Below are 23,180 nucleotides of genomic sequence, written 5' to 3'. Positions count from 1 at the left end.
GGTGCCAGAAGAAGGGCTTGGAAATTCCAACAAGTCTTCTTGGAAGTTGTCCTAAAAGTTGTACGTTGTTAACATGAAGGAAACATTAAAATTTTTCATCGCCACTGAGAGGAAACCTGGTGCCATTACTTCAAGGAGGGCTATAAAACAAGACATGCAAGGCAAGTTCTTCTTAAATCCCAGTGCCTTTTTGCCATATATGCATTGCCAACACCCATTTCTCTCATTTGCACAGGGTGCTATTTTCAGTTTTACAGCTTTTTTGAAGTGCTGTTCGCTTACCAGCCAAGTCTTAGCTGGTGCACCAGCATTAGTTCACAGCTCTCCTGGCATCACCTGGTGACCTGATCCTTTTTTTTTTCTTTTCTTTTCTTTTTTTTTTCTTTGTTTTTCAGAAAATACTAGAAGGACATGGAGTTCTGCCTGTTTAAACTGCTGAGTATTTCCTTCACAATTTTTAGCTGTGGACTTGAGTCATGGCTGTGGATTCTCTTCTACTGACTCAGATGAGGGGAAAAATTCATCTCTGGGAGAAGACTGGGTGATCAAAATGATTTATACTTGTCATGCATTTATCCCTTTAAAATTTACTGTGTGTCACACAGGCCCAAATTGTAAATGTCTTGCAAGGAAACGAAACCCATTGTGAGTGACTTAGAGCATGTCAGTTCTCTGGGGAGCCTTAGCTGCCTGGGACAAGCATTTGGAAGAAGTCTCAGTGACAACGCTGCCCACCAGCTGCCACCAGCAGAGGTGACTGAGAGATGGAACAACTCAAAAGGAGGCTTATGATCGTGGAAGCCATATGTCAGGTTCTTTCCACCAAGCACAAGGCTTTGTGGAGAACACAGCTCTTCCTTGGAAGAAAGATCTCAGCAACATGGAACAACACAATAGCCAGTGCATGAAGCATCCAAGGGCACATGGGATCTCCTCTGGGGCCTCACCAAGGACAGCGTGTGACAGCCCCTTCCCCAACAGCCATCACCTCCGCCTGGCAGAGCCCCAGCACAGCTGGGGAAGCTGAGGAAAAGCATGTCTGCCTTTGCTGCTGCTAAGAGAGAGCAGATTGTTGCCATCAGTAACCAGGCCATGAGTCATGCCTGCAAGAAAAGATGCATGCAACATCTTATAGCTGGGGTCATGTAAAATATTTAGCACTTCCATCAATCATCCTGGCCTTCCTCACCGTGCTTTCAAAATACAAGTTAATGGGTCTGTGGAATCCCTTTATATCTATTATATCTAGTGATTTGGGGTTTTCTGAGGCTGAGAGCTTTATTAGTAGTCACCTGAATAGCACAAGTTGTGGATACACAATAGTTAAGTATCCCTAACTGTGTGTTTCATCTGTTGTGCTTTCCCAGTCCCTACTGCGTGCCTGGTTGCTGGCACTGATGCTTATCTGACCATGGAGTAAGTCAGCTCAGGAAACTAAACTGGCAGAAAACTGACCTGGCAAGAAAAGAGAATTGCTTTCTGCTAGGTAAGCTCCTGTGCTGGCTCATTGCAGGGTCAGGGAGATGGGAGTGCCCCTCAGGGCATGGAGGAGGTGTCTTCATTTGGGGAGAGGGGGACCATGCCAGCGCTGACCAAAGGCATTTTAAAATGATGTGGAAGAGCAGGATCTGTTGCCCTATCATATAAAGAGACAACTCTACTCAGTGCTTGTCAGGCCACACCTGGAATACTGTGCTCAGTTTTGATCCCCACTATACAAAAAAGATGTGGACAGGCTGGTGAGGGTCCAGAGAAGAGCCACAAAGGTGATCAAAGGACTGGGAAGCCTGTCACGTGTGGAAAGGCTGAGAGAATTGGGTTTGTTTAGCCTAGAGAAGGCTTAGGGGAGACCTTATCACCATGTTCCAGTATTGAAAGGGTGGCTACAAAGAAGATGGAGACTCCCTTTTTACAAGGAGTCACATGGAAAAGATGAGGGGTAAAGGGTACAAGTTACTCCTGGGGACATTCCAATTTGACTCAAGAGGAAAAATTTTCACATTTCTCACAAATGAGAACAATTGGAATAATCTCCCCAGGGAAGTGGTGGATTCCCCAACATCAGACACTTCTAAGATTCATCTGGACGGAGTGCTGGACCATCATGTCTAGACCGTGCTTTTGCCAAGGAAGGTTGGACCAGATGATCCTTGAGGTCCCTTCCAACCTGGTATTCTATGATTCTATGAACGAGACACAGGAGTCCAGGCATCATAATGAAATGGAGTATCCTACATGTTAAAATTTGAGGTCTTTGCTGAAATTCCTTGTAGAAGAAAGCTTGCATGTGCACTTGCATTGTTCACACTGTGTTTGCAAACAGGTTGTCTGGGGAAGTTGTGGAGTCTCTCTCCTTGAAGATATTCAAAAAACATTGAGACACAGTCTTGTGGAACTGGCTGCAGGTGGCCCTGCTTGAGCAGGGAGGTTGGACAAGATGACCTCCAGAGCTCCCTTCCAACCTCAACCATTCTGTAATTCTGTGATTCTGTGTTAAAGTCCCATGAAATGTAGTTCAGAAGCAGCTGTAAGCATAGGAGCTGCAGGGTAGAAGGTCCCAGCTGCTGGGGTGGAGAGCCAGAGTGCAGTTTCTTAATTAACATGAGTCAGCCTCAGTCTGCACCAGTGACTGATGGAAAAGCGGGTTTTGTGGAGCCTCCTGACCATGCTCATGCAACCACATGCTCCACATCAGGAAGCTCCCCTGACTTGACACTAATACATTTTTCAGGTTAGCTTCTGGCTCTCTAATGCCAGTTGAGCTGGCTGGCTGTGAATCAGCCCCACTGTAGGGGATGGTGCAAGGGAAGTGGTGGGAAAGCTTTTCCAGAAACAGATTCACATTTGCTTTAGTAGAGCATGAAACCACATGAGCATCCTGTACCATGGTGCCCTGAGTCACCCCTGCTGCAACTCTGCCCTTATTCCTGTCCTTTCCATGTCCTCCTGTCCCTTCTCCAGCCTTTCTTTGATAATATATGCTAACTCCTCAGCAACTTCCCCCCTACTCTGTCACTTATCCAGCCATTTTTTCTTGCTAACCTCACATACTTATTTTTTGTTTATTTGCTTGGAAAGTTTTCTGCCATTTTAGTGAGTGAAACTGGTTTTCCAGGTAGCAGGAGTTCAAGATACCTGGCAGAAGCAGGCAAGGAGATCATGAGACCCTTTTGGCGGTGGTGAGATGCTGCTTTGGCTTGGCAGATCCAGAGTCAGATGCTCTTGTTTGTTCTCACTCTCCAATTTAATTATTTGCATTCTTTCCCGCACTTTATTGATAAAAATGGAGGTTTTTAAAAGGGTGTGTGAACTGCACTTGTAAATGTAATCACATGTATTTTTTTTTCCCAGAAACTGAACCAATCCATTTAACAGCTATCTAGCCCAAAAGGAACGCCATTATATGTCTGGAGTGTGGATAAATAGTGAGTTGATGATAGCAGGGTTGAGATGCAAATCTACAGATAACATTTGACTTCAGGGGAGCCAGTTGCAGGGAAGAGGCTCTCAGAAGTCCTAACAGCTGGCTGTACGGTACCTCAGGAGCAACCCTGGAGGTGCAGAGAGAAGAGCCAGCAGGCTGACAGGCAGCCCCTTCCCAGCCCTGTCCTCATGTTTAAATGCAAACAAATGCTGAGAACAGAAAACAAAGAATTATTAAAATATATATTCCTGCTGTTCCCTGCATGTGATTAATCCTCTTTTCCTATACCAGAGAATATATTAATAAGACTGGGCTTATAATACAGAGGCATCTGGCTGAGACTAGAAAGAGCAGCATGCTTATGCATTATTAATGTTTTAGAAAAAACAGACTTCCGTGGCCTGACTGTATATATTGGATCAGTATGGAATGTCCTTTATAGGATAATTAGCACTGATAACTGGCCCATTTTGTTTATCTTTTGCAATAGAATAATCTCCAGGATGAGACATGTTTATTTTGTCAAACAGTGAAAGAGATTATGTTTTGAAATAGCTTTTAATGAGCAGTTAGTGCCTGACACCACTTTATTCTTAAAAGAGAGAACGTGATCTGGGAAGCAGCTCATGGTGAGCATAATAGGGAAAATGCAAATCTCCACCTTAGCAAATCTGTAATCATAAACTGGGTCTTTAGGGATCTTCGGTTATCCAGGAACAGCGGTGCTGCTGTCTCACCAGTGAAACAGGAAACATTTAAGGGGAACACAAAATTATAGTGGGGATTCCTAAGGCATAACTTCAGCACAGAGGAGCTGCATTTCTTTAACTGGTTTATATCTTGACAAATACAATATGAACATATGAAGGCTAAAAACCCAAGGCCAGTTCAGTAGGGCAGGGGGCCGTGGGGGCTGCCCAGGTATGAGACATAATAATCAGGTTTATCTTCCAGCTTTGTCTCCCATCGATTTATCTGTTGGAAAATGGTTAAATCAGCAAGAAACTGGAGGAGGGCCTAATCTTGGGAAGATAGAGCTACATTCATTTGTGTGCTGCTCCTTTTCAAAGGATGAAGTGACTCTGTCAGTATCTAGCTCGTAAATCAGGAGAGCGAGGAGACAGCCTGGCTCCCCTCTCCCCAGCCTCTGACATGAAGACCTCTGCTCAGCAGAAGGATAGAGTCACATTTCCAGCAGCACACGGAGTGCACCAGCCATGTCTCTTAGCTTACACAGCTGAGTACTGGCACCAGGCTCCTTGAGTAGGATTCATTTCACATATCTGTGTCTGAACTGGTCACCCTGGGCTGCTTCTATAATCAATAGGTACTCTGAGGACGTAATTTATCCCATCCAGGAGTAGAAACCTAACAGAGGTCAAATGCATTGCTCCAGAAAGGGGCTGTTTCTCTCGGATGGTTACAGAGAGCCAAGACTGCTGCCTCTGCTGTAGCCACCCACAAAAGTCTGGATGAGACCTCACCCCTGTGGCAGAGGTGGCTGGCACAGCATCCCGCTTGCCAGCAGCTTGGCACTGCTGCAGCACAGGGCCACGGCCGCGTGGCTGTGGAGAACCACAGCTCCATAGCAGAGGTGGCAGCACCCCGGGGCACAGCATGGTGGCACCCCAGCGAATGCCCCTCACTAAGCAGGCTTGTGGGAGCGGGCTGCTCGGGAGCTGGGATGCACATGGTGCCTTGGGGCAGGGTGGTTCTTCAGGGAACCTTCTGTCTGGATGCACAGGTAGTCAATGCATTACCAAGGTATCCTGAAATCCCAGCTGGAACCAGTGTCCTGCTGAAACAATAGGAGAACATGTATGAAATAGGTTTTCCTGACTAGGTTGCAGCAAGATGCACCCTTCCAGTATGAATTGCTAGCTGGCCAGCATAAGAAACAGCCTCCTCAAGAGGTGACAAATGCACGGGCACTGTATAGCCCAGGCAGGTCGAGGCGGCATGGAGCTGTTGTGCTCATCCAAGGGATGCACAGGCATGCAGCGACTCCAGCTGGGCTGAGGACAGGCTGGGGTGGTTGTGCAGACACCAACTTGCTCCCAGGACCGTATGGAGCTAAAACCAGCCAGGACTTTGTCTTTTGGAAACACATGCCTTTCTGGAAAGCGATGACACAACAGTAAAACAAGTTACTCAGAAGCCTGCCACTTTTCAAGCCCCCGAGCATGGTGCAGCTTGACAGTGGCTCCCAAGCAGTTGCATCCACCATGCTGGGCCCTGGGATGGGGAAGAGGCTCAAGGAAGGCACAAGACCCAGATGCAGCTGCAGGAAGCATTGAGGCAAAACCCCACAGCCTGAGATTCACATCCAGTGTGTGAGACTTGACGGGTCTGTCACTTTGCAGAGCCAGGCTCTATATCCCAGTGAATATGGATGACAAAAGGATAGATGCTGCCAGACTGGCCTTGCTGTCGCTGCAATGGCAATGCAACTTGTCTCAGAACCCAGCAGATCTGGAAGAGGAGTCCCATTTCTTTGGCCTGCCTGTAGGACTGCAGCTCTCCCCCAAACGCTTGAGACCATCTGGGTTTCTCAGTGACACTTCCCATCCCAAGCCAGAGGAGAAGCCCCAGAAAATGTTATTTTCACAGCATGTTTGAAACAAGTTAGCACGTCTCTTGTTGGGAGAGTCTGAATATTCAGGCCATACTCCTGCACTGTTTTAGCCCCCCTCTCACCTGCTCCTACCTGCCTGCTACCTCCCTCTTCAGTGCCCCCTTTCTCTCAGAGGGGGGAAGGAAAGCAGATTGTGTTGGCAAAGAGCTTGCTATGAAAATGATGAATTCAAGAGCACGTGGAGCTTGTGGTTGAAAAGAAACCGTCTGATCAGCAGAACTTTTCTCCCTCAGCTTGTAAGGGCAGATTCGGTCTCAAGGCCAAGCTGCCATGTGGTTATAAAATAGAAGCAGGCCTTGTAAGAACTGATCTAACTTTCTTCAATTGTCTGTGCATCTTTAATCATGTTCACCACTTAAAACGCAGTGGAGCTGGCAGCTGATAATTAGGCTGAGCCTGCAGCAGCATGGCCAGTGGCCAGATCACATGGCTCCTTTCATCTGCATATTTATGCATTTAAAGGAGAGGAAAACTTTCATAACATTTTAATAACTAGGTTCTTCTGAATCCATAAATCCAGTCCTCTGGGCTTAGCCTACACTCTCTTTCTGATCTTACATAAGTGGAAGAGGGTGGAGTGTTTTGTTTGTTCTCCCTATTCTTTTCCTGTGCATGAACGTGCAAAGCCCATCCCCTCAAGTTCAGGGTCCTCTGGAGGGTGGGAGGAGGGTCAGGCAAGGTAAAACTGCACTTCTAAGGACGAAGGTATAACTTTGATTTGGTTCCTGGCATGGGAACAATTCCCCTTTCCCAAGATAGATCATCTACAGCCTGGCAGGACTGAAGCTCCTTTGCTAAACAATGGCTCCAAACAAAGAATTCCTGATATCTGTATTTAAAACAGAAGCTACAGTGCACTTCTTAGCAAATCACCATCAGATCCAGCCCTAGGATGGTGATGTCTTTGACCATGGACTGAAAGATGTCAAAACGCGGGGAGCTGGTCCCAGTCGGGGTCTGTGGGTGCTGGGGCTCTGCCTCCACGCATGCTGTCAGAGACAGCGACGGGTGGGCGACCTCCCTCCATGCAATGTCTCCAACCTCCTCCCATGGGCAGATGCAGTCTGGCAGCACCTGACCACTGCCAGCCCCCTGCACACCTCTGCACTGGCCACCGGACACCAGCCATTGGTCACTGCCCCAGCCACTGCCATATCTCCTCATGGGGCAGTGTCAGGGTGATGCTGAGAGGGGCTGTGACAGGAAGGATGCCGTCTCCATCTCCGCTGCCTACGGATGGCAGTTCCCTTGACAGCCTTGGTGATATCCTGCAGGGTCCTTCGCAGTGAGACTTTGCAGACCATCCTCCCTCTCCCTGGCAGCATCACCCGGCATGTGCACATGGGCTTTTCCATTAGCGCTGAATGACAGCTGCTATCAGCAGGAAAACAGGGAAGGTGAGGATGAGAGACTAATCCTTATGCTCCCATGTTATCTTAATAAGATGGAGGAAGCACTTTTAAAATAACTAGTCACTGATTTCTTTCAAAGATTAAGAACTCAGTTAAAATCAAATAAAAACTATTTAATGAGATGCAATTCTTAAACTCTATTACTTTTTTTTGAAAAGGAAAAATTAGTTATTCTGTGCTGGAAGCAGCTTCTACCTAAGATTCCCTGACTGAAGTAAAGAATATTTTGCTGATACGGGTCTTGGTAAAGGCTTTAATTGTTGTTACCATATAGCAAGTGACCGAACAAGCTAATTGCAAAGATCAGGCAATTTCCAGAGTAGGTCTTGAACTGGCCTTTAGCTCTGCCAGTAAAACTTTGAGGTTTGACGCTGCTCTAGAGTACAAGTGAATTTAAGCTGGTGCAGCTGCTTTGTTTCAGAGGTAATAGATCATAGTCATGTAACAATAGTTTTGCTAGACAAAGTGAAATAGTCAGGCCCTGAAAAATGCAAACTATGGCATTAACTTCACTGGGAGGGACTGTGAATTGTTTCTTGTGTATTTAAAGAATCAGAAGAAACAAACAAGAGGGAGATTAATTAGGAGTGGGAGTTCACGACTCCCTCTCCAAGCGAATGAAGAACAGCACTGGACAAGACACAGCAGTGATGCTGAACTGTTCCTTGGCATTTTCCATCTAAGGTCTGAGAGAATTTCCTTTGCATCCCAGGTCCCCAAGACATTCATAAACTGCCTTGCTGGTGACCCAATGTGACGATTAACTTGTGTCCCCAGGTTTCATTATCAAGCTTTTAATCTAAGCCTGAACTCTCTGATCTGTCATCTGAAGTAGAAAGGGAATTTGCAGCAGGGTTTTTCCCAGCAAAGAAAACCAATTCACTTGCTAAAGACACTATGTGGGGATATAACTTACAGATACAAGCATTTGGAAATTTGGGTGCTTATTTTGTAGCTTTGGGAGTCACTAATGTTCTACTTCATTTTGAGGCTGGATCTTACCTTTCCAGTACTGTAAATAGGGCAACAGATCACAGACAAAAAGTCACAAGAGACTCACATTGATTTTGATGGGGTTTGAGGATAAATACTGCTAAACGTAACATAATGTAGGAATTTGCATTTTCTTAAGCCTTGTCTAGACTTGGATTTGGGAGGTGTCATGCACTTTGTGAATAACACAATGTAGTTAAGGCACTGTGGTTTTAATGCACAGCTTTAACCCTGGTTGTTTGCAGGAGGCTATTACTACATTGTATTTAGCACTTGCTAATCTAGAAATCATCGATGGTAAATGAAAAGAGAGGTTACAAATCAAAGGCAGGCTGATCTTGTGGTTACACCTTGCAGATGTGGCCTCCTGCTACAAGGCAGGACTATTTCGCCTCTGACAGTACAGAAATAAGGGCTCCCTGGCCATACCACCACCTGTGTGTTGGCTGCAAGGGTAAGAGGCTGTGGGACTGTGTGTGAATGCTGAGGGTGTGGGTGTACAAGGGGTTAACGAGTAGGTGGGCTGGGATGACACATGGGGAGTGGAGGGTGAGTAAATGACTGGAGGGAGAGACCTGAGCATGCAGCCATCAGGTATAGATTTGGGGGTGGGGAAGAATAGTGGTTATGGTAGCTGGGAATGGGTGAGGATAGGGTAATTGTGGTAGCAGATGCAGTCCAGGGACATAACTTGGTGCCCAGAAAGGCCAAGCAGGTATTTCTTAAAAAGCTATCGGCATCTCCATCTCCTCCAAAGCTATGTCATGAAGTCTACCCTGAGAGTAAACCCAGTGCTTTTGCTGTCTGGGTTGGCCAGCCAGGAGGGCTGAGGGTCCAAAGGCTCCAAAGCACAAGTCCTTGCCTGGAGCTCTCACACAGAGCCAGAAGCTGAATTTCAAGCAGAGGAGTCCAGCAGCCCTTCCCTCCTGCTATCACCCCTCCTTGGTGCACCCAGACCTGTTTGATGTAATCTGATACATTTTCCCATTAGCCAAGAACTATCATTCAGGGCAGATCCATCATCCTCAACTAAGTAGATGCTACAGAGGAGGCAGATGGGCTCATGGTTACCTCTCATGTAAAATTCTCTTCTGTGAATTTTCCTTCACTATCACCATCTCCACACTGCTGGTGGTGGTGCTTTGGTACACTGGGACAATGGAACCAAGGAGAAAGATTGCTGCAAGTGCTGTAGTTAGGGGGGAAGATTCACTCTGAAGTCCTACCAAGACATCACGATGGGCTATTCTGGATACTGCACTTACACTTCACTAATTCCTCAAACTGGACCCCAAACCAGCTCTTTCAGCCCAGTAGGACCAAAGTGCTCTGACTTCTAGCCAGGAAGATCAGTGCTCAGTACATGAATTTATAGGAAATCTTACAGAAATTGACATGAACCCAGATGTGTGATTTGGGTCTACAGCTGCCTGTGATAAATTCCTGGTTTTCCCCCCAAACTAACTCATCTATTTGAGTGCTGCTCAGAGCATCACTGAAGTTTGCAGAATATGTCATGTAAGAATACAGGTATGACTTTCATTGTTATTTGAACCTTGTCTGATGAACCAGGAATTCCTTTTTCTTTATTGGGCTCTGTCTCCCTTGCTCCGCTCCTCAGTCTGCCATGAAGCCACCAGTCATGTAAACGCCTGCGCAAACATACTGAACATGAGTCATGCAGCATCTGTTGCTATTTATTAAACTGTGGTTTATATCTTTGGAGTACATGGTATTTTCCTTCATGGATGTGGCTTTATCTCTGTTACTACAATGTGGAATTAATTAAGAATATTAAAGTTTGTGTTTAAAAAAATGATATTCCTAACTTTTATCTATGGAGGCAACATTTTCATATCCATTCTCTCCTAATGGCAGCATCCTTTGGGAAGATGTGATAGACACATTTAGGTAAATATTATTCCTCTAGCACACATGGTTTCCATTGCAATTGATCCCCTGCTGTTTCTTTCCAAGCACTTTCCTCTGTTACATATTCCACAATGGTGGCTGAAATACTGATCAGCGATAGCAGAGACAAATTGACTCCAGCAACTGGGAGCTTTAAGGGCAGCAAATGTTTATATCTGAGTTTTGTACGTACCGTAGTTACTGAAATACAGTTTTTAGGCATGCACTGAAATTTTCACTGGCATTGAAAGTCTGAAGTTGCTTGAGGCAGTTGTAATTTAATAAAAGGATAGAATGAATAAAGACTGACTGAGATGGGACATAAAGATAGTGCACTACAAAACAGCCACATGGGCCCAAAGCTGCAGAGAATATCCTTTCTCCCGTGGCCTCCCCTGCAGGCTGGGAGCAGCCTGGGTGCTCCACGCAGACCTGGCACAGAAGCTGCACCTGGGCCACTCATGAGCTGCCTGAAGCTTAGGGGTCACAGGCTGCTCACTGGAGGCTAGCAGAGAATTAATTCTACATGCTTTTAAACTGGCATGGCCATTGGAAAAGGTTTCTTAGCAGATGATAACAGCAAGAAGCTGGGAAAAATCAGAGTGGGAACCACTTTTTCCAACCACTGTTTCCTCAAACACGTGTCAAACTATAGCTCTGGATGCAGCAGGGTGCTAAAACATCTTTCCTCACCCAGCATTTGCTGGGCACCATTCAGCTGCAGTGGGATGTCACCCCAAATCAGACAGAGGCCAGCATGCCCACCAGGTGTTATATGCCGTGGGGGGCTGCACAGAGCACAAGGAGAATTGCTGCATACACTGTTACCAGTGTATTTGTGGCATCATCCAGCTCTCTAGGATGTGAACAGAATTGGACATAAATGTCTGCCTGTGCCCTAGCTGTTTGTCTGTGCTAGCGTGATGAATGTGCTCATGGGGGTCCAGGCTCTAAGAATACACCTACTCGTTTGCAGGGAGTGGTCTGAATGTCCTACAAAAGCCACTCGCTCTGGCAACAGCAGATTGAACATTGGGATTCTTTGAAGCCTGGCTTCCTTATTTATTTATCTATTTATTTATTTATAATACTAATAATTGTTGTTGTTGTTATTTGTTAAGCACCATGTGCTCAAAACTTTCATATGGTCATGCTCCCAGGCTCTAACGGCAGGTTTGATGCTGGAACCTACATTTATACAAGTGACACTGCCATAGGGGCTGGACCTGACTGGCTGGCAGGCAGTCATACAATGAAAACTTAATGGAAAAATCTGCAACGTGAAAGGAGCATCACGTGACTAAAATACACAATGTCTTTTTACCAGGAGAGATTTTTAAGATGGGAAGATCTTTCTAACACAAACTGGAATCATGTCAATTTTTGCATTCTCTCTCTTTCTTTCTCTCCGAAATGACCCCAGGCTGGCCCTTGCCCTTGCTTTGGGGAATGTACTTCTGATTTGTATCTCAGGAGGCCAAGAGATATGGAATAAACTCTCATTACCTCCTGCTAATGTAATGCACCACACAGCAGATGCCTGAAGCCCTGCTCAGCAGGGTCAATGTAAAACAATAGCAGACCCCTGGCAGGACCTTCCCTACAACTTCCACAGGACCCTATGTAATGGAGAAAGTGATCTGTGACTGTCCATTTAAAAAGCCTTGCCTTCACAAAGCCTGCAGCAACGTGGCCATCACTAAGAGCCTTCTTGTTGTGCTAACTAGGAATTCTCATTAATTGATATCACTATCAGAGTCCTTGAGCCTCAAGTGTAAGCAGCAGGGGTTATAGCGCATGAGAAAGCCCCCATGCCATGGCATTGCTGTGGGTTAAGAGAGTACTAACAAGCTGAAAGGTCAGATCCTGCACTAAGAAACACAGGATCAGATCACGAAAAACACAGCGCAACCCCAGGCATCTTTAGTTGGGGGGTACCCCAGCTGCTACAGGGGCCCACATGGAAATAGCCACACTGTTGTACACTACAAGGAGTCAACGGCAATGTCCCAAGAGCCATCATTTCCACCCAGCAGCGTGGGCTAAGTGGAAAATTCAATGTGGCATCACACAGAGGCTGCAGTGCGGCTCTCCTGCAAAAGGCCAGGGACTTTCCCTTACGAGATGTGAGGTCACTGGTGATTTGGGCTCTTCCCAACCCAGCTACAGCAGAAGAGGTACCGTATGGTCGCTGCTTCCCAGCACACCCAGGAGTGGCACATTACATTGCCATCTCTTACAGCCTGAAATTATACAAACCCCCACCTATTTTTCAGAAACCACATCCACAATTTCAGGGAAGAGCAGATGCAGGAGGCTCTTGGTACCAGGCTCTCCCTTCTACACATGTGAGCCTGCAAGCACAGCCACAGAGCATCCTCCAAGATGTAAGTGTTCGAGGGGCTTGGGCACATTCATTCACTGCTTAGAGCACTCATGCGTTGTCCTCAGGAGTGGGTAATGATGTGAGGTGAGCTGAAGGTGGGAAATCATCTGTTCATTTGGTTGCAGTAAAGACTTAGACAATTAAACAAAAAAAACTTTTCACAGCTTGCTTAGAATAAACATAGTTATTCTTTATCATACAGAGTCACACCTTACACATAAATAATTTGAATGTCTCACTCTTTCATGGAAAGTAACAAAGAAAAACCTTCAAGGTTGATACATGGGAGCTGGCATTACAAATCATGTAGGGTCAAACCCAAATCCTGCATCCAAACATGCAGACATTTGGTTCCAGAGTTGATCTATATACCACCTCCCTTCCCTGCCCTGGAAGGAACTGAATCAGCACCCTCCTTGGAAGACCACCCCCATCATCAACCTCTGGTTATGCATCACAGCCCTGCAACCTTGGCCCCATCTGAAATCCAGTCCTTTACATTGGCAGTGGTATGAAATCCTGGCAGACAGCTGCAGAAGAAGCCGTTGCCTTCTCCAAGTTGTATTATCCACAGGTTTTCAGAGGTGACTGAACTAACTAAGCCTACCGAAGCCGGATCCCTTGCAGCTATTCCTATTTCTTGGCTGACAAGCTGGTTACCAAAGCAGCAAGCCTAGGTATTGCACAGTCTAGCGACATTTGACTAAAACTGGGAGCATTTAGGCAGAACAGCAGTGTGGGAACAGATAAAAAAAGCTAGTGGGGCTGCAATGAGAAATCTGAGCTTTGATCAAGGAGACAGCAGCATTTGACTCTATCTGAGCTGGCAGGGAGATCCCATCCCAAAGCAAAATAAAATATGTCATTCTTTTCAGCAGATGAAATTCTCCCCAGTGGTTTGTTCCTCCCAGGATCATATTATGTGATCTCATTGTCTTTAAAGTCTTTCCCCTGAGGAAGCCGATCGTTTAATATAGACTACAGCGTTAGCATCCGGTATTAAATCAGTCAGGCTACTCTGAAACGAGGCGAGTGGGCGTCCTGGAAAGGAAATAAAAATGCAAGTTTACTAGAGGAGATAGGTTCACCTTGACCCATGCTATTTATTGCGAAAGTCACAGGAACACACTGCTTGCTCAGTGGAGACTCACTCCACCCTGTCACAGATGTGTTTTACACTCCCAGTAAACTCCAGATGCTCACCGAGCATGCACAAGGAATGCACAATCGGGCCACAGAGGCATTTACGTCTTTACTTTGCTTTCCCAAGGTGCCCTAAGAGGGACTAGCATGTTAACCGCAGTTCTCATTAACCCAACTGGCAAAGTTGGGTACTCGGCATTTCAGCCACACGCTTTTGGTATCTTTGACTGCAAAGATGTGCTGTAAAAATGTGAGAAAGAAAAATGTCAGGAAATGTTAACACACTGCAGGCACAGTGCGGGACGGCAGGGATCAGCACCCGAGCCAGGTGCTGCAGAAAGGGTCTTCTGTCCCACGTGCTGCTGCTTCTGCATCCCCACTGCTGTTTTAAGCGTGGCTGCTTCCACCAAGCACCACACACAGCAACTAATAGCCACCCCGTGAGGAAGCCAGATGCAGTGCGTTAGGCACAACTCATACAATCCATTGCTGGTGTGAAACCAGCTCAAAGAGATCTATGTTGCATCACTGTAAGGGCTCTTATGACATTAGTTAGCCACATGCCAATTGCACACGAACCCATGGAAAAGCTGCAGTTTTGGTAGTTTTGCGGGTTTTCTTTAAAATGTCATGTGAGCCAACAAGACGCAATTCTTCAGCACCACCATGAGTGAAAACACTCATTTACCTCATTTAGTGTTTCACTTTATAAGTAACAATTTAGCCCACAATTGAAGTGTCAGCTAAATGAGGTAATTTATAGTAATTCTGAAAACATGCTAACTGTAAGAGGCTATAATCAGAGCTAATTACAGGGACATTTTGGAAATCCATCGGTTTGGGGCTTTAGTTTTGATAAAGGGGATAACAACTTGTAAGCTATGATTCTTTTAATTACAACAATAGTAACCACCCTCTTTTACATAGCTTCTTTCATCTCTAAAAACCCCACAGCTCTTTGCAAACTATACATACCACATGAATTGTTTAGCCTAACACCAAAGTGAAGCCACCTCTGCATGAAATAACTGTTTAACAATACATAGCAGTCCTGTGCAAAATCTGTATAGAAAAGAAGGTGCAGAAAGAAAATATAATTTCTCTTGTGTCTCCTTAGAAATACTCAGGGACACCCACCGCAGCAGCCACCTGATCTTGAGAATAAGGAAGGCAGCTTTTACAGGCACCCATAGACTCAAGGCACTACAGAGGAGGGCAGCAGCATCATCCCCACTTGGGACTGAGGAAGCAGGGGCACCACGTGGCAGTATCCTGTCAATCCGCTCAAGCTCACCTGTCCACGTCCTCCGTTGGGTGACAATAAAACTTTGACACTGCGATTGGGAGTTACAAATTGCAGCGGCTTCCTCGGCGCCGTGAACAGAGAGCACGCATCCCAGGTGGCTGTAGGAGGGCCAGCACTTGTAGTCTTCTCCTTCAACTGTACGGAAGCCCTTTAGGGAGATGTAGTCTGGGAACAGAAAGAGGGTTTTTAGGGAACCTCTTTAAGAGGCTTTTAGAGACTAGTTACACCATACACTTTGCATGTTGCACTTCAGTGAAACTCTTAAAGAAAAATTGGATAGTGATATATTGAACTGACCTGCTTAGATGGAGTGGGTGGAGCTGCAAAGTTAAAAGAAACCCAAATCCTGACTTTTGGTTCTGCTACGGAGCACAGGACAGCAATCCCCCACAGATATAAGAGAGGGGGCAGAGCTCTCAAGGGTGAAGGGACAGGGGAGTGACCTCAGGGGTGGGTGAGAGGGGGGTCTGCTGTGCAGACACACAGATTCTCTGCCTGTTCTCCAGAGAAGCCAACCTCACAACAGCCTCTCCTACACCTCAGCCCCAACAGCAGAACCAGCTCATCACAGATCCAGCACCGAGCTACATGGGGCACATGCTGATCCTCTCATCATGGTGCCACCCACAGGTACAGGAGATTTAGGAACCCCAGTGGGGGAAAGGGAGGCCAGATCCTGCTCCAGCGGGATATAAAAGACCTGACAAGCCTGAGCAGGTGATGTTCAGGCTGTTGTTCATTGACGGCTAAGAGTCTCCCTCCACCTTCCCACACCTCCAGGATACTGATCATTCTGGCACATTGCTACTGGGCCAGCTGCGAAGCCAACAGGTAGGTGTTGTTGGAAAATACTAGTAATTCCCATTAAAATTGATGGTCCTTTAGTGCAAATTACCGGATATCTTTGTTCATAACGGTGCAAATTCCAGTTCTTTCACAGGTACAGAGATTCCCTTTCACAAGCCACCATCACCATCCCACCATCTTAAGTGAACACTCAGGAAAATGTAAGGCTTGGTAACCACTGGACTTTTGAAGCCTTCCTTTTGATGAGCCTCATCTCTACCACCGAATGAGTCCTTTTGAGAGGAATGCACCTCATCAAGGCTCATTTATCCATCCACAGGTCCAATAGGATGGTCTTCAAAAAAAGAAATTTAGAGGCCACCAGGGCCTCAGCTACTCTGCCATGCTCATCTCGGTGTTGTCACCTCCCCACTGTACATTCCCATAATAACCTGTGCTCAGCAGTCAGAAGCCACCAAATGACATGGGAAGTTTCAATATCAGCCTGGAAAACTGACCTATTGGTCCACAGGATAAGATGACCCCGAAGAGAGATAGGAGACATTCACTTCGCTACTCTGGTCTTGTTGCTGAAATATATTCACTTGAAACACTGATGCACATTATGAGAAGAGTATTTAGAAGCAGTGCAAATGTATGCCCGTGCGTAGGCCAGATTGTCTGCACTGCATTTACTCTGCAAAACAATGCAATCACGCATAGATCCCATGAAAAAACAACAAAGGCTGCTCAAAAAAAAGATATTTCTGGTGCTTTTCCTAGTGACTACATACTGCCTGAATGTATGGGAGATCAGAATCTGACCAGTTACCAAGTTCCTCGCTCCCTCAGTAGTTATGTTACTTAAAGCATTCAAAATCATGTACCTTTTAAAAGGAGAGGTCTTTTCTGTAGATAGAGCCCAGACTTGTATAGATGTAAAACCTTTTCAAAAGCTTTCAAGGTTTCATTTATTCCATATCGTAGATCACCTACATTTAAAGAAAAAGATTACAAAGATGAGTAATTCCATTTAGAGACCTCTAATAAAGAAGTTTACAAATATTAGCTAGTACCTGTTGCATTCAGAATATCACTCAAAAAGGGCCGCAAAGCTGGTGGTGCAGAGTGTGGCAAAAGATAGGTGAAAAAATACCTGCAAAAAATCCCACAGACTGATTAGAATACAGTTGCTTAATTTCCCTAGTGATTAAGTTGTTTTCCTGTGACTCGATTATCCATATGCAACTAGTAAGTCTGCTTTGGCTCTTAAGTTATGTTTGAGCACTTCACTGGCATCTCACAGACCGTCCCTGTGAGTTGGGCTGAAAGCTTGGTCCTTGCAGCACAGCATGCTGCCAAGCACCGTGTGAAATCTACCTTGCAAAGACTCGCAAGAGAGCTTTCCCTCATTCCCTGGGGCCATTTTTGTACACTAAGCAATGCATTTCCCATCAAAAATAGACAAAAAAATGAAAGAAGACTCATGCAAAGACCTTTCCCTTGCCCTGAAAAGGTTTACCATTCTTCTTGCCCCTGCAAAGGCAGGACGACTCATTCCCTGAACCTTCCAGAAAACTCCTGTTCTACAAGGGACAAGTGCATCACTGCAAGGCTGCAATAATCTATGCAGGGATTTGCCCTTCCACACTGAATCCTGCAAATTCAGGCTCCCTTACTAAGTCCTTCTGTGTAAATACCCAGCTGCCAAGGCTTCCCTCCAGTATGTGATCTGCCAAGCGTCAACGGTGAGTGGAAGTCATCGTGCTTTCAGCTGGTGGCCTATACAAAGCGCTGCAGCAGTCTCAGCCTGCTGCCCATCAGCTGTTTCATCGCTCTTCCATAGGTGCCCATAGTCATGGTGCGGAGTTCAAGGGAAGAGTTAGCCAGCCTGTTCCCAACAACGGGGGCTCAAAGCTGGTGGGCTTTGGCAGGTAGCCCGCACTGCCACTGCTTTCAGCAAACACAGCCCGTGGATGTCAAGTGCCAGGGCTTGTTTGGCAAACAGTAAATTCACAGGTGCAACCTCTGGGGCAAGTTTCTAGAGGGCGTTGGGGAAAGGGAGCAGCAGAAGAAAGATCCCTTCATTCTCACCAGACAACAACTACACTATTTTCCTGCCTTATAAGGAAAATAAGCTTGCTTCAAAGCGATCCTTAACCACCTTTTGACAGAGGTGAGGGGGAAGCACTGCATGGAAGAAGTACGAGATACTAGAGGCTACATGGTGAGCTCAACCACCCCAGACTTTCCCCCCATCTCTCTGGACATACCGATATGCATTGAAAAGATTCTTCTTTTCATTTATTCCTTCACACTTCCCAACTGCAGAGCATTTGAGAGGGAAGCTTTTTGTAGGGAAGTCGAGTGTGCAGTCATTATCTTCCTTGCATGACAGTTCCTCAGTGCTGGCATCATCCATGTCTGTCACTTTTAGGTTTCCATCCACCATAACAAACTGCCTCGGCTGGAAATCCAAGAGGACTATTGAACCCAGGGGGGAATGTGCCAAGTAAAACAGCAGTTTCACAAGACTCAGGCAAATCTGAGAAAGAGAAGATGAATATGCATGGGAAAAACAGATGAAAAACAGCTATTAAATTGGAAGTAGAACAAAGGGGAGGGCACTCAATGAAATTAAAGGCAAAAAAAAAAACGTATAGTACTTAAAAGGTAATTATATGTATGCTACAAAATTTATTATCAACATTGCCACAAGATTTGACTGGTAAGTAGTTTAGCAACATTTTTCTAAAATGTGCATATACAAAAAGAGACATTTGCAGTTAGAGGAACTAGAAGAGAAAGCTGTGAGGAAAACAATAGCAGCCTTCATGTTTCGGGAGCTATATTGATTTGCTAGCTGAAATCAGAAGGGTTTTTTCCCACTCTGGCATAGAATTAATACATTCCCCTCCCTCCCCCCATGCTGCTCCATACAGACTCAGGCTCCATGGTCATTAATACCAGATTCATGCCTTGCTGCATCACTCAGCAGTATGAATTTGGGCACACAATCGTGCTTCTGAAGAATTAGCCAAAGCATGCAATGTATTTATTTCCAGCTTTTTTGGTTTTATGTCAAATTTCTGGCAGGAGGGAAAGGTCAGACAATACCTGATCCAGCAGAAAGCGCGCTAAATGATTTCTGAGCAAACTAGATGACTGCATTTATATTGCACCAGCACTTTATTCAAGCAGCTTTTTGCAGCAGTTTTAATTCAGTATCAAGTGCCCTGGCATCAGACAAACTGTATCATCATCTAGGTGTGCCCGGCAGACCCGCACCACCCCTCACTGCCTCCGATAGCAATCTGTGCAGGCATGAGGGTTTGTTCACTTGGAACAGCTCACACAATCACTGGTATCTGATGTGGCTCATCAGAGGGGAATCCCATCCGTTTAGATGCCCTAATTAGGAAACAGGACTAGGCAGTGCCAGTGTAAATTCTGAATTAGTATCTTTATCAGTCAACAGATTATGAAAATCTTAATGCCACTGTATCAGACCTCACCACCAGCTAATCCAGCATCATGGGTTTCTAGCTCTACAGATTTTGGCACATTAGAGAAGAGGAGGTGCTGGGAAAGCTGTGTAGAAGCCAGTGTGAAATAGTTTGTAAGCAGAAGTGGAACTCCACAGGCCAAGAGAAATGACTCTGGAAGCTCTGATGCTACTTTAACTTGATTAGTGAAGTAATCATAAGAATCCCAGCTCCGCATCCTACAGCTGAACGAGCTCAGCTGCCACACTTCCCCTCTGGCTTGGATGGCGAGGCCTCTGTTCAACATTAAGGACCACATGCAAGCAGGGGTTTTATTTTGGGACTTTTGTTGTGGTTTTATTTTGCCCAGAGCATTTGTTATCGACATTAAGGTACCCATGCTTCTACTTGATGCTCTCTTTCCTCCTGGGAACCAAACAAGTAGCAGCGAACCCCCAACTGAGACCCTGAGGCAAACTGTAATACAAGCTATAACCAAAATAAGTGCCATGTCATAAGTCACTTATGTTCCCGGGGAGCTTAAGAGTCCCTATGTGGGATGCTTAGGAGACAAGGCAGATCTCACTAACGGGGATGTGATTCTAGCACCGACAGCAGGAGGAAAGCAATTTAGTAGTGTTTGTACTACAGTCATACCTAAAGGGCTAAGATCAGAAGCATCATACAAACACATGGTGAGAGACAGGCTGCTCAGCTTGCTGCCAAAATCAAATTACACACATAAAACAACAGACTCATGGTGCAGCGAGGTGGCTCCCCCGAGTCAGACCCAGCCAGCCAAGGGGCCACGCTACGAAACCCCCTCTGTGGAGTGGAACAATATAGAGGGAAAATGAGCAATACAGTGTAATACTGGGTAGTAAAGACCACCCCAGCCCTGAGCAAGATTGTGTGGCCATTTCCTCCCAGACATAACTCTTTAACATTGCTCTAGAGAGAAGGAATGTAACTGTGAGACACCAGGCTAAGGTTATTTTAATGTGATTTAAAAGGAGTGAAAGCAAAGCGATTTAAGGACAATTTGCGGGAGCAAACAGAGTGTCAGCATGATCATCCCACTCGCCCCAGCAGTCCCCACGGGTTCTTCGCATCTACCCGGCTTGCGGTCAAGAAACAACTGATAAAACTCCCTTTGGTTTGTTTTCTTACTTTAAATCTCTCCTCCCAGGGGGTCTGCAGGAGCTGAATCATCTCCAGGGGGGATCCCAGCTCCAGCATGGCTGTGACCCGTATTTCAGGATCTTCGCTACGATCATAGCATTGACCGTGCAGCTGCCGGGAGGGAAGGAGCGATGTCAGAGCCGTGCCGCTGACCGGACCGCCCGGGGTTGGCGGGGGATGGGGGGGGGGAAGGCAACACGGTTGGATCGACTCGGCACCGACCGCCCCCCCGGCAAAGCTCCGTGCGAAGGGCGCCCGCCCCGCGGCCCCCCCGCCCCGCCGTACCTGGACGATGCCGGGGTGCTGCAGGCGCTGCAGCAGCGTCACCTCCTTCAGCAGCTTGTAGGCGGCCAGGCGGCGGCAGCCGGCCGGCGCCCCGTAGCGCCGCACACAGTGCCGCACCTCCCGGCCCGCCCCGTGCACCGACTTGAGGGCGACGGCGCCGCCGCCCGCCAGCGCCGCCCGCGCCACCACCTTGGTGAAGCCCCAGCCCAGGACGCTGACGCCGGTCGCCAGGCTCAGGTCGCCGCAGCCCAGCCCGCCCGCCGCCTCCCCGCCGCCGCCCAACGCCGCCGCCGCCGCCAGGCGACGCAGGTCGCGCCGCCTCTGCCGCAGCTCCTCCCGCAAGCCCGGCGGCAGCGGCGGCGGCGGCGTTGGGCGGGGGGAGCCCGGCTGCCCCTCACCGCCACCGCCGCCGCCGCCACCGGCCCTCAGCGCCAGCAGCGCCAGGGCCGGCAGCGCCAGCAGCAGCAGCAGCGGCGGCAGCAGCGCCGCCGCGCCCAGCCGGGCGCCCCGCCGCCCCCGCGCCCCCGCCGCCGCCGCCGCCGCCATGGGAGCGGGGCTGCGCCGCAGCGGGCTCCGGCCGCTCTGCCGCCCGCGCTCCGCCGCGCCGGGGAAGCCGAGCGGCGCCCAGGGGGCGGGGCGGGCGCGCGGGCGGCCTCCCCGGCGCCGGGAGCCCCCACCCCCGCCGGCCCGGCCCGGCCCGAGGGGGGCCCGCGGGCACACGGGGCAGCGACGGCACGGACCGCCCGCGGTGGGAGGGGAGGGAGGGTCGCGGCGGCGGCGGAGCCGAGGCGGTTCGGAGAGAGACGGCGCGGGGTGGGTGTCGGAGCTGCCGGGAGTGAGCGGTACCTCCCGGCAGATGCCCGCCCCACCCTCCCAGCGGGGCTGTTCACAGCAAAACACGCTCGTTTCACAGGCGTGAATCTCTGCGGTCCTGCTAATGTGCCCGCAGACCGCAGCCGAGCGGTGTAAAGCGGAGTAAAATTAGTAAAAACTGAGATACCACGTTCCCGTGCCTTCGGAAAGTCGCAGGTAGGTTTCTATGACAAGCAAACACTGGCAGTCTCTCTCATTAGAAGGATAAACCCTGTTAGCTTGAAACAGCAGGACACTGGCTAAAGCATGGAATTGGAATTGTTTCCAGAAAAAAAACCCACCGAAACTCTTCTCCACCAAAACCAGCCAACCCAGGCAGAAAACACAACTTTATGATTTATTTGTGAGGAAATCGATCAGCCTTGGGGACACGGCTCAGGGCTGCCTTCTGCGACACGTGTCCCTGCACAGAAGAAGGGAGCGTTGCCGAGATGGCTGCGAGGGAGCGGGACGGGGGTGCCCACCGCAGCTCTGTCACCCATTTTATACACGTGTCTGCACCAGGTGCTGCTGTGCAGAAAGCTGGGTTAGCTTGGGGCGAAGGCAGATGAGGTTTATCTGCTTCTAATTCAGGGAATATACAGTTAACTCTCCTCACTGACTGGCCTGAAACACCAGCCCAATGGGTTGATTCACTTTTTTACTTACCTTTACGCTACTGGGTTAAAAATTAAAATAATGATCTGCCTCTCCACCTGGTTTGCTTCAGTTTCTGTCAAAATTTTTTCGGTGGCATAACTGGCCTGAGAGACCCTCCCCAGAAAGGAAGCAGGGTGCTTCCACACAGCCCGGTGCAGTAACCTCCTCCTGACAGCACACCCGGGTTTGGAGGATGCACATCTCACCTTTCCTCCGCTAGCCGGGGTGGCTGCTATCGCCCCACCGCTGCCCTGGCCCTGAGGGACCTGGCTCTGCTGAGAGCCTGCAGTTTCTGCCTGCACCAGGACCAGACTGGCGGGACGCGGTGGGTGAGGTTTCACAGGGTTTGTCCTGGCTGGGAGCAAGCAGTGCGACCACATAGCCCTGCGGGGCTGCCACGGCCCCTGGACACATCTGCTCCTCCTTGCCTCCCTCCATGTGCAGCAGGGCCATTGCCTCTCTCCTGACTCGCTCCTAACGCAGAGCACATGCTGCTCAGGTCGCTTTCTAAAGCTGAACCTTTGTGACACCTCTCTGAGAAACTCGACTTTAATTCATGGCCTGTGGGATGGAGATTTTCAAAGATTACAGCAGAGCAGCTATCACGACTACCACTGATCCCCAAGACTATCTTAATAGAAATAAAGAATGTAAGCGATTGCTTATAAATAGCTTCCTTCCCAAAGGCCTGCGGAAAGTTTCCCCTCCACTTCTTGTTGG

General features: G+C 47.9%; 1 protein-coding gene across 1 annotated transcript; it reads right to left on the bottom strand.

The window, feature by feature from the left end:
- Window positions 1–12,930: 12,930 nt before the first annotated feature.
- Window positions 12,931–22,840, bottom strand: LOC141942028 (extracellular tyrosine-protein kinase PKDCC-like). The gene is given in 11 exon segments (XM_074864972.1): window positions 12,931–13,802; window positions 15,199–15,375; window positions 16,884–16,988; window positions 17,073–17,152; window positions 18,270–18,541; window positions 20,652–20,774; window positions 20,949–21,491; window positions 21,494–21,644; window positions 21,646–21,829; window positions 21,832–21,985; window positions 22,667–22,840. Coding segments are annotated over 11 exon segments (2,067 nt in total). The 3' UTR covers window positions 12,931–13,698.
- Between the last annotated feature and the right edge of the window lie 340 nt (window positions 22,841–23,180).

The sequence above is a fragment of the Strix uralensis genome, chromosome 4 (genome assembly GCF_047716275.1).
Source record: "Strix uralensis isolate ZFMK-TIS-50842 chromosome 4, bStrUra1, whole genome shotgun sequence".
NCBI classification, from domain to species: Eukaryota; Metazoa; Chordata; class Aves; order Strigiformes; family Strigidae; genus Strix; species Strix uralensis.
Note: the sequence above shows the minus strand (reverse complement) of the source record. Positions and strands in the feature narration are given on the sequence as shown.